This window comes from Coccinella septempunctata, chromosome 7 (assembly GCF_907165205.1).
Source record: "Coccinella septempunctata chromosome 7, icCocSept1.1, whole genome shotgun sequence".
Taxonomy (NCBI): Eukaryota; Metazoa; Arthropoda; class Insecta; order Coleoptera; family Coccinellidae; genus Coccinella; species Coccinella septempunctata.
Window position 1 is genome coordinate 7,745,264 of NC_058195.1, and position 10,503 is coordinate 7,755,766.

A 10,503-nucleotide genomic window follows, 5' to 3' on the forward strand; every position below is an offset into this window, starting at 1 on the left:
TTGAGACCAGGTGGACTATGAAAGCATAAATTCGGGAATCCTATATCCAATCTGATCTTCATAAATTAAACACCAAATAAAACTAAAAATATATTTTGGCAGTAAACATAGGTTATTAAAAATATAACAATATTCATTTCAACAGGTTCATGAGTGATTCTCCAGGTTTAAATGTTTTAATTCCCCTGTCATAAGCTTTATAATGAAGTTTAGTGATAACTTCCCCAGGTCTAGTGATATTAATTACACCACTGACATCTTTACTATGTCCAGTTTGTAGAGGAGCAACTTCAATCTCCAAGTCTGAGATGTAGCTCAAAGAGTTTGCTATTATATTATCTTCAGGTAAGATTTCATCATTTGATTCATATGGTGAAACATGGTTGTTTATTACAACTGATACAGAATTGCTTTTGAGATTGCAGCACCGTGTAATAAACTTTACTACACATTCAATATTAACTCCAATGTCTAGCAAGTGAGTCAAGTCATCAATTATGAGAAAAGTTTGATTATCGTTAGTACTAATTATTTCATCTGCTTTCAGTTCAATCCTACAGAACAATTTTTCAACAAATTCTTCAGAATTCTCGAAGAATTTGGAGTCCTCATTCGAAATTTCTTCCTCAACATTCTTGAGCATATCGACTATGACAGCATCTCCAACTTGAACTTTGTTCAAAAGGTCAAAACCTAGTTTTTTACCAACAAGTTGATAATGATCTAGGGTGTTGTGAAAGTTTACAAAAATTAGTTTGTCATGTGTCTGAAAAATCTTTTTCATCAGATATGTGATGATGAAGTTCGAATCTGCCAGTCCAACTTCTCGTACACATATTATTTTATCATTTGAAGTCAATTTGATGGCTGATAGAAGTGGATTCAATTCCAAACCACTCAATTGTCCCAACATTTTTGGGCTTTTCGGCTAAAGCGATTCTGAAAATAAAACATCATATCATACATTTTTGCCCTGCTTCATGTTACGCCTATGGTTCCGAGTGTAAAAACAAGATATATTTATTTTCCACTTATCCTTTAGATAATCAAAATAATAATGTATTTCAGCAATATTTACTAGAACTAATTGACTTTGTTCAATATCAAAAATGCTGCCGAATATCATTATCATTTCGAATGAAATAATTTAAAACAGGTTATGACTACACCTATTACTAATAAAAGTGGTGATTACGAGAAAGCTCAAGATATAATACCTTCAATTTCAGCAGATATCATCGGAGAATGAATTGTTTCATTCAAAAAGCATTCAAATCAGATTATAAGTCAGTAATTAGTACAATTTTATTATGAAATAATCCTAGAGCACATGTCTTCAAACATAACCTAATCTTTTATTTATTTTTGTCCTGTCAAAAAATGTCTACTGAAATTTTCCTTCAGGGGCGTACGTATCAGAGCAAAAAAGGATGCATTTCCATAAACCTAACTTAACTGCTATGCCATAGATAAACTAAAAGTTATTTGTCTATGTGCTATGCCGCAGATGAGAAAAATTCCAATTACCTTTGCATTTTCTATTAGAGCCTTCAATTTCCTAATTTGAATGGGGACCAGAAATCAATGTTGCGTTTCAAGGTCTCACGGATTGGCCTGTTCAACCTTGAAATCAATTAACACTGACATGATTTAACCGTAGAGGATTGTCTTTCCGATCATGCTTAATTATCAGTTTTTGTTTAATTCTGTTTAATTAAGATTTCCAACTATGATCGGAGCAAAGAGTAATAGATTGGGGTGATAATGTGTTTTAATTAATACCTGATTTCCTTCTACATCCCTGTAGGTATAGGTGAGCAATTTTCAATGAATATCTCGTCAATTTAATTATATTGTGTGGAAATGTTTCGATCTAACTGAATATTCATTATTGGACCTTGGATTGTTCATTTGGAGATTTTTAGATATTTCAAATTACGTCTAAAACAGGTGCTGATGAAATGAACTATGCCTTCTCCCTAGGTTGTGAAATCTTATGGTTTTGATAATTTCCTATTTTTTAATCTACAGCATATATCATTGCTTCAATCCATGATTACCATCGCACTAATCCTTTCAAATTTTTATGGAAGTTGAGGTCAAATAAAAGTTATCTACACGAATGAAGACTGTTCAATTGTGAAGATACTGATGTGATTCTATTAACTGAAATATTTTAGCTAACCATCACCAGGATTCAAAAATTTCAGTTAATATGGCAGACACTAAAAAGCAAGTAATGCAAGCAAGATGGTATTTTGGTGGTTTAGCATCTGCAGGTGCTGCTTGTTTCACCCATCCTTTGGACTTGCTGAAAGTTATGCTGCAAACACAACAGGAAGGAAAATTATCAGTTGTGCAACTGACCATTAATATCATAAAAAATCAAGGTGAGTGTAGAAAACTTTTGAGCGAGTTTTCTGTTTAAAATTTGGAAAGTTAAGAAGGCAATATTCAGATCATAATAGAGATGTTGTCGATACACCTTTCCTAAATTGAATTGTTTCGAGAGAACAACTGCTGCTTATCGAGCTTAAAGTAGTAGCTACATCTTGGTGCACATTGAATTACAAAAATAAATTGCCTACAACTTAATTTTTCTGAAAGGATTTGAAATACTTATTTCATTTTCAGGGGTGAGGAGTCTTTATAATGGTCTTTCAGCCTCATTTTTGAGGCAAATGACCTACTCAACAACCCGCTTTGGAATATACGAGGTTGCAAAACAATCAATACAGGGAGATACCAGTTTTCTAACAAAAGTAGGTATAGCAGGGATGGCGGGGGCTGCTGGTGGCTTTGTGGGCACACCTGCAGACATGGTTAATGTTAGGATGCAGAATGACATCAAACTTTCTCCAGAAAAACGTAGAAAGTAGGTTGTTAATGTTGTGTCCGACTTTTATTGTGGATATTTCTATTTATAGTTATAAACATGCAATTGATGGTCTTTGGAGGGTTTATAAGGAGGAGGGCGTTGTGAGGTTATGGTCTGGAGCATCTACTGCTACTAGTCGAGCAGTTTTCATGACAATTGGACAGTTGTCATTCTACGATCAAGTGAAAAAAATGCTTTTACAAACACCATACTTCGAGGATAACATTGCGACACATTTTGTTTCTAGTCTTACAGCCGTAAGTGGATGTTTTGAAAGAAAATTTGAGTTGTTTGAAAAATAAGTTTCCGATATTAAAATCAAGTGAGTAATCCATTCTAACGGAGTTTTCTGTAGGGTGCCATCGCCACCACATTGACTCAACCTTTGGACGTATTGAAGACACGTGCAATGAACGCGAAACCAGGGGAATTCAAGAGTCAATGGGAAATTATCACTTACACTGCCAAGTTGGGCCCTATGGGGTTCTTCAAAGGTTACGTTCCTGCATTTGTGAGGCTAGCGCCTCATACAATCCTAACATTCATGTTCTTAGAACAATTGAGAATCAATTTCGGATTTGTTAAGGATAAATAGTAAATGAAAAAAGTGATTAGTCGTTACCATTCAAATAGTCAAATCATTTTAAGATATAATTTCTAATTTATTGATTTCTTACGATTTTTAATTTATTAATGTTACCAGATTTTATGGAAATTTATTATTTGTTGTTGAAAATTTCGAGATGTTACCAAATTGTTTGAAAAATATTGTTTTATAATTCTTCTGTGACAGTGACCATATCTTGCATTTTATTGTTCGAAAAGTTTCAGGGCTATTCAGGGTTTAGGTAAATATACTTATGATATATTTATTTTTATATTAAGTACACAGTGAATATCGATCCAAAATGTTCCTCGCATATTTTATTTTGAATAAAAGGAATTGTGGCAGATGAGTTGTTTTAGTTCTTTCTTGAAATCGAATATTTCCAAAATAAGACTATTTTCGACTCAAGTTGAACAAAAAACTTTCTAATGAATATTAAACTGTATTTACCCATATTCCGTGGTTCCGAATAATAAAAGTTCATCATCTTATATAATCATATATATATTTATCACATTCAACTTTCAACTAAAGAAGTAAACAGATTCCAAAACTTGGTTTATGTCTAGATCTCCAGTTCTTGGCAAATTACATAATACCTTATTCATTTTTTTCTTCGTTAAATCTAGCACTGATCCGTCATTAGCTAAAACGCTGAAAATAAAACTGTCAATAACTTCCGAAAATCTAAAAACAAGAATTTTCAACTTACGAATCGCTGTAACTGTACTTTTGTGACAAATATAGACTCAAATCTTCTAAAATGGGCTGAGAATGTAATGTTACGAATTGTTCACGACATATCTGCAACAAAATTGTTAGAAATTCCGAATATAAATCGCATATTTTCTTACTTTATTCATTATTTCAACTGTTGAGGGATGTGTCCAGAAGCAGTCGTGGACAGAGACGAAAGTTAATCCTTTCCTTTCGCAATTTAAAGATGTTAGCATCATATGACTAGAATCTAATGAATGTATGAAATTTGGCGGGAAAGCGTTCTTATGTTTCACAACGTTCGGTTTCCTAAAATTAAAACTCGTTGGTAGAAACTACGAAAAAGGTAATGGCTTCAGATTCAACTGGCACTTACTCGAATTTGTCATCCAGATATGGTTCGTACACTGAATTTTTTTTGTGTACACGATATTTGATGTAAGGTTGTACAATAGGCAACCCCAATGGGGTAACCCATTCTATATGTTGTCCAGCAACGGAAGATATAAGTTTTGCACATTCCGTAAACCAATCCTGAATTTCTTTAGTGGATGTAAACATGGAACGTAATGACTCAAACGTCTTTGCTGAAAAAGGTTTAACAATCAATTAGAGTTTAAACCTTGAAACTCAACTTACTTGTTAGGTAATTCGAGGCGGTGTAAACTTGATCTTTCGGGAAATCGTCAATGTCTTTCAACTGTTTGGCTATTTGAAGCCTAGCACCAAACCATGTGACCCCATACACAGAAGTCATGATTGTTTGTTTGATTACCTTGCGTTTTACGTGTCCTTCCAGTATTTTAGCGATCTAAAATATTAGCGGTAATAATGATGACATAAAAAGTTTGATCTACTCACATGGACACCTCTTTCAGCATCAAGTTTTCTCCTTTCTTCGACAAGGGTCACAACCGCGCTATATACATCTTGCGGAACGTCAGCAGGGCATAAGTTCACACTGTAGCCACCAGCCTTGTCCCTACCCAGCGCCGCGTAATGTTGCAATCCATTACAGCTGCCATCCTGATGGACCGGAAAATGAGATCTGTAGTTTTCCGGATCCCCTGATCGGATAACGTCCACTATTTCCATACAACAAGCGAGCGTTTGCCATGGCTCGTCGCTCTCAGTCCACCATCTTTTACCGTCCAACGGGTTGTCGGCAGAGTCAAAGATCAGATCCAAGCACTCGTTGGCGTACTGAAGCCTATATCGGAAACAAACTGGTGTTTGTTTCAAAAATTCAAAAAAATCGCATTTCGTATACGTCGTTTCAACTTATTCCTATTTCACCATCTGGCAACATCGACCAAAGATAAAAAAGGACAACAGATTGGTTAGGTTGATAATATAAACGAAGATGGCTTATCGAAAATCCCCAGCTGTCATTTATTAAAGACTACATAACCTCTAACCTATTCTATGACAGTTTTAGGTGCCAAAGTCATTCCACCTCATTCAGGAGTCCATCCTCTGGGTTAGGGTTAGTGGTTTAGGGTTCATATGTCCTCTAACTCAAACTAAGAGGCGCTGTTACCAATTTGTGCACCACAAACGAAATATTTCAACAAATTTTGGACAGTTTCCAAAGAATCATTCACCTTTTAACTAGACAGAACAACTCACCTATCTTTCACGCTATCCCTTTTCTTCTGCCCCGTCAAGTTGATGAGGTGAATTTTCAACCAGTTCAAACCGTTCGGTCCCAGAGGTCTCGGTTCTGCAAAGACCAACATGGACCTAGCCAAATCGGAGCCCAAGTGATTCAGATGGGGAGGTAACGGATACACCCTCCCCCTAAAATCCATGTTATGAGGCAGCCAGAATACTTTATCCTGAAACTGCAGGAGGAAGAACTGAGTGACGGTTCCCAATACAAATGGATGTGACTTACATGATGTGCTAGACACAATCGATACAAACAGTCGCACCTCAGTGAATACATTTCGGCTTTCCTTCTTTGATACTGCATCTTCAGCTTCAGGAAAGCTTGACGCTCTGTCTTATCCAAGTCTTGAAGGTTAGGCGGTGGTACTGGGGGTGCTAGGGAAGAAGTGGGTTCAGGCACGTCGAGTTTGGCCGATCCACCATTGTTGAATACCTGGAAAATTTAATTCCAACCATTCATCAAACAGATAACCGTAATTATTTATCTATGATCCAAACATAAAGTGATAATAACGTACATGTTCCCTTGTTATGACATTTGTGAATCAACCACAGACAGAGGCTCTGAACATAAACGTCATCTGCGTGAATAATAGCCATCTACTTGTTGAATAATACACCATTACTCACCTCCGTAATCACATCCAAGATTTTTTTATTAACTTTCCAAGGAACAGATCCTAATTGATTCAACGAATCGAACACTGGGTATAGATTCTGAACTGGCGTAGCTTTCAAGATTTTTTTTTGCGCCTGGGCATATAGGGGCAATCTGACCATTTCACTGGGAGTTATGAGGTAACCGCCGTTTCCTGTCGAGGTCCACGGTACTGGTGGACACACCATAGGCACTTCATCCACCGGAAACGACAGAGTTTCGGGAACGGATGCTTTCATTAATTTAACAAGAACCGGGTGAGGTTTCACTTCTTCCCTCAGTTTGCGATTTTCATATCTGAATATGTTATAGAAAGCCGGAAAATTTTTCCTGGAAAAAATCATACATGACCTCAACTAGCACATTTTTAGATCATTGCACTTACTCTTGCTTCGAATTTGGCTTCATACAATTCACGTCTACCTTGAGATCGTGCATTATAATTTGATAAAGGAATTTTCCGATATGTGTGAGAACTGGGTTAACCCACTCTCTATGATCCATATCTAACGTGGAACCGACAGGTTTGAGGTTATGTTCCAACCACTGCCATTTCTGCCTGGGATTTAGGTTATCTACATTAGTTGGCAGGACAGCTAGGTTTTTGTGTGAACTTGCATAATGGTCGCAGTATTCTTTGTGTATTGATAAAATCTAGAATTCATTTCAATTCAAAATAGTTAAATCCATGAAAAACAAAATAAACTCACTTTGTCAAGCACCCCAGTATTTTTTCGCCTCAATACTAAATACCTCCTATAAACTTGATTTCCTAAATCCCTGTATAACATATTTACAGTGGGACTATATGTCTCCGAGCCTTGCGACAATTTCTTAGCCTCTTCAACTATTATTGTGATAAAATCTTCCATGGGAATGCACTTCAAATAAATATCATAGTTAAGGTTTCCCCTTTGATTCATTAGACACCATAGATTTTTTTTAAACGATTCAGTTGCAGCTACTGTCCAACTTTTATGCAATTCTTCTAAATATTTTCTACATCTCAGAGTTTCCTCTGTCGGTGCTTCAACTGCTTCGATATTTCTGACCTGAAATTGAAAAATATGATTAATGAAGCAATTCTGAAATTATACTATATAATCAAGAATAAATATTTATTTTTAAATGTACATACAGTTATAGAAATTTGCTGTTCCTGATCAAGTTGCTCAAGAACTCTCTTTCTCAAGTCATTTGAACTAAATAATCCATCACATTCTGGTCCCTTTTTGGGAGGCAATAACTGATCTTGATGGTTCAAGTTATTGACTAATTCATTGTTATATTGCACTAGTGGAGCGTTATAGGTAGGCTCAAATTTTGGATCAAATATCCTCATAGTCTTCAGAACAATGGTTCTTTCATCATTTAGAAATACACCTTCATTCATTAATTTATTGAAATTATAACCCCCCTTTTCAGCTTCTTTGATATACATTTCTACCTTATTCTTGTATTTTAATCCTTTTATAGAAGATTTTCCATAACCATACAGTAATATGATGTAGGTCTGAAGATTTGGAATGATTTTTTCTTTTTCCATTTTTTGTAGTGTATCAAAAATTTCTTTCATGTGCCCTCTAGTAGCATGGGTTTTCAAAAATGCATTATAAATATTTACATCATCAATAACAGTTTTGAACATAACACTCCTATGTTTATAAAAGGATATTGCATATTCAGCCCTTTTAGTCATTTTTTGAATAACACAGGTTTCAACATAAGCAGCTAGAGTTTTCAACATCATTTCTTTCCTTTTTTTAGTTAAATGAAATTTAACTTCTTCCGGCATTTCTTTGACTTTTTTAGTTTCTTTCTTTCGCTTTTTATTTTTTTCATCAACCTGGACATCCTCTTTTATACAATCTTCTTCTAAAATAGGGTCGATGGTTGAAATGCTAAAAAAATGTTTGTGGAATGCATTCTGAAAATTCATCTTGAACAAAGGAATTTTGAAGGATGATTTTATGTACATATTAGAGAGTAATGCTCAGTTATGTAATATTTTACATTTATCTTTTGAATTTGATTGAATTATCAAGATAGCCTCTCACAAATACACACAGGGGACACAATATAAATACTATTTCAATTGTGGCTAAAGGTTATTGTCATTCATTTATCATGTCAATGATATGGTAGTACAAGCTAAGCGCCACATTTAGACGAATTTGCAAGCATGTGATAAAGAGGTTGGCAATATGTTTCTATATATTTCACAGCCAAGTAAAGTTTAGACAACAGCAAGGAAATTAGCTAACCTGTCTAAGACGTCTAGTGACTCATCTAGTGGATAATCTTCATTAATAGAAATTTCTTCAAAACTATCCTCATCAACTACTGAAATTTCTGGAACATCCTCATTAGAAAATAACTCTCCACTGGGAATTTTGGAGGGATCATTGAACCCAAGCATTGTCAAGATTCTCCAATCTTTTTCAGTTAAAGTTACTAAACCGATATTCTCTCTACTAGATGGATTCAATACGCTCAAATTGTCATATGTGTGTACTGCTGATGAGAAGGCACCCGATTTAGGACTATCTAAATTATTAATTTGTGGACTCATTAGTAGAAGCTTTTGCAGATCGTTCACATTTGCCTTTTGTACTTTGGTCATGAGCTGGAGTGTTGATTTATCGGAAACTGAAATTGGATTATACTCAAATTGTCGTTCAATTTTTTATATGATTTTCGATACCTTCTACAAGCTCTGTTGTGCTGTTTTTCTTTGATCTCCTTTTCCTAACCTTACCTGTATTTAGTGGATTCGGATTCAAGGATGTTGACTGGTAACGATGAGGAACTAAAATAAGGCTCTGATGTGAAAATATCTCTCGGAAAGATCCTACAAACATTTTCATACCCTTGCTGTAGCTTTGTAGTATTCTACAAAATTGGCATGATTTCCCTGTTAAACCTGTATCGGCATTAAATGGTATTGTGGCTAATGAATTCGATCGTGTCGTTTGATACTTAAATAATCGATACATTTTACATTCAATACGTAACAATTCGAGTTTTTCATCTGAAATATTTATATCCTATCCTCACATGCTAACAAACATAACCTCTCAACAACGATAAAAATCAAAACAAATATTACAAACCATAGATGACTAACAAATATTTCGCTATTTTTGTAAAGGCAACTTATTATATTATATTTTAGATCAGAGTAATTGAATTACGCGTTGTCAAGATTTGAATGGAGCAATAAGTGAAAAAACTATGTATCTTTTCATAAATTCATTGAAGAAAGAACCAAAGAGGAATCTCTTTGAAAGAACAACGCAGAAGCAGAAACGCATACAAATTTCCATCCTTCCTTTGTACACAGGCGCGTGACTCATGCGCAGATGAAATTTTCCATGTATGTTCGCAAAGTGGAGGTTTATCTTTGTTAAGAGACAACTTGTTGCCTCCGTTTTACCGTGTTGATAAGTTCTATACGTATAATTCTATATGATGACCGATTCTTTTTGCCAAGGCACGCCCCAGATGACTTTTGTTTCGGTGTGTAAACAGAACTGTTCGTTGAAACACCCTAACCATTCATTTCTTTCAGGGTTCAGATAAGATTCTTAACAAAAAGATACTGGATATTATTAAATGTCCAAAATGTGCCTATTTTTTGAGACCACCCATGTTCCTATGCACAGAGGGTCACAATTATTGCGAAGAATGTTTTCGGAGAAATTCATCCAGATGTCCAGAATGCGGTGCCGTTAAAACGGAAAATCGGAGCGTACAGTTGGAACAAATTCATAATGCTTTATTTTTCCGCTGTTTTTTCTCCAGATTTGGATGCAGGATGATATGTAGAGGCATAATCATAAGATTGCACGAAAGTCAGTGTTCCTTTAGGATGTATGGAAATTTGTAGTTGAATTCTGTGCTTGTAGTGTTTTGGGATACATTAAAAATTTCACTGAAGTTCGTTTTTTTTTTGTTTTTCTTCAACATTAG

At 35.1% G+C, this 10,503-nt stretch overlaps 4 protein-coding genes across 5 annotated transcripts; 2 read left to right on the plus strand and 2 right to left on the minus strand.

Annotated features, from left to right (window-relative positions):
- Positions 1–77: 77 nt before the first annotated feature.
- LOC123316349 lies at positions 78–1,378 on the minus strand. The gene is made up of 2 exons (XM_044902391.1): positions 1,218–1,378; positions 78–939 (listed from the first exon to the last, which is right to left on the minus strand). The coding sequence occupies exon 2, from the start codon at positions 911–913 to the stop codon at positions 134–136; it is 780 nt and encodes a 259-aa protein (XP_044758326.1). The 5' UTR covers positions 914–939; positions 1,218–1,378; the 3' UTR covers positions 78–133.
- Positions 1,379–1,529: 151 nt separating this feature from the next.
- On the plus strand, positions 1,530–3,831 carry LOC123316347 (mitochondrial dicarboxylate carrier). 2 transcript variants are annotated; one of them, XM_044902390.1, is made up of 5 exons: positions 1,530–1,813; positions 2,181–2,390; positions 2,635–2,875; positions 2,928–3,135; positions 3,234–3,831. In XM_044902390.1, exons 2-5 carry the CDS (start codon positions 2,216–2,218, stop codon positions 3,471–3,473), a joined length of 864 nt encoding a protein of 287 aa, XP_044758325.1. In that variant the 5' UTR covers positions 1,530–1,813; positions 2,181–2,215; the 3' UTR covers positions 3,474–3,831. The 2 variants fall into 2 exon arrangements, with proteins under 2 accessions (XP_044758325.1, XP_044758323.1); XM_044902388.1 differs by lacking the exon at positions 1,530–1,813 and adding an exon at positions 1,947–1,983.
- Positions 3,832–3,973: 142 nt separating this feature from the next.
- LOC123316346 (DNA-directed RNA polymerase, mitochondrial) lies at positions 3,974–9,632 on the minus strand. Its single transcript, XM_044902387.1, has 15 exons — positions 9,401–9,632; positions 9,236–9,340; positions 8,796–9,180; positions 7,670–8,432; positions 7,242–7,583; positions 6,917–7,185; positions 6,504–6,861; positions 6,100–6,306; positions 5,832–6,046; positions 5,064–5,412; positions 4,842–5,013; positions 4,579–4,789; positions 4,340–4,511; positions 4,198–4,289; positions 3,974–4,139 (listed from the first exon to the last, which is right to left on the minus strand). Exons 1-15 carry the CDS (start codon positions 9,525–9,527, stop codon positions 4,010–4,012), a joined length of 3,897 nt encoding a protein of 1,298 aa, XP_044758322.1. The 5' UTR covers positions 9,528–9,632; the 3' UTR covers positions 3,974–4,009.
- A 142-nt stretch (positions 9,633–9,774) lies between these two features.
- LOC123316350 (E3 ubiquitin-protein ligase DIS1-like) lies at positions 9,775–10,471 on the plus strand. The gene is made up of 2 exons (XM_044902392.1): positions 9,775–10,050; positions 10,103–10,471. The coding sequence occupies exons 1-2, from the start codon at positions 10,000–10,002 to the stop codon at positions 10,418–10,420; spliced, it is 369 nt and encodes a 122-aa protein (XP_044758327.1). The 5' UTR covers positions 9,775–9,999; the 3' UTR covers positions 10,421–10,471.
- The last annotated feature ends 32 nt before the right edge of the window (positions 10,472–10,503 follow it).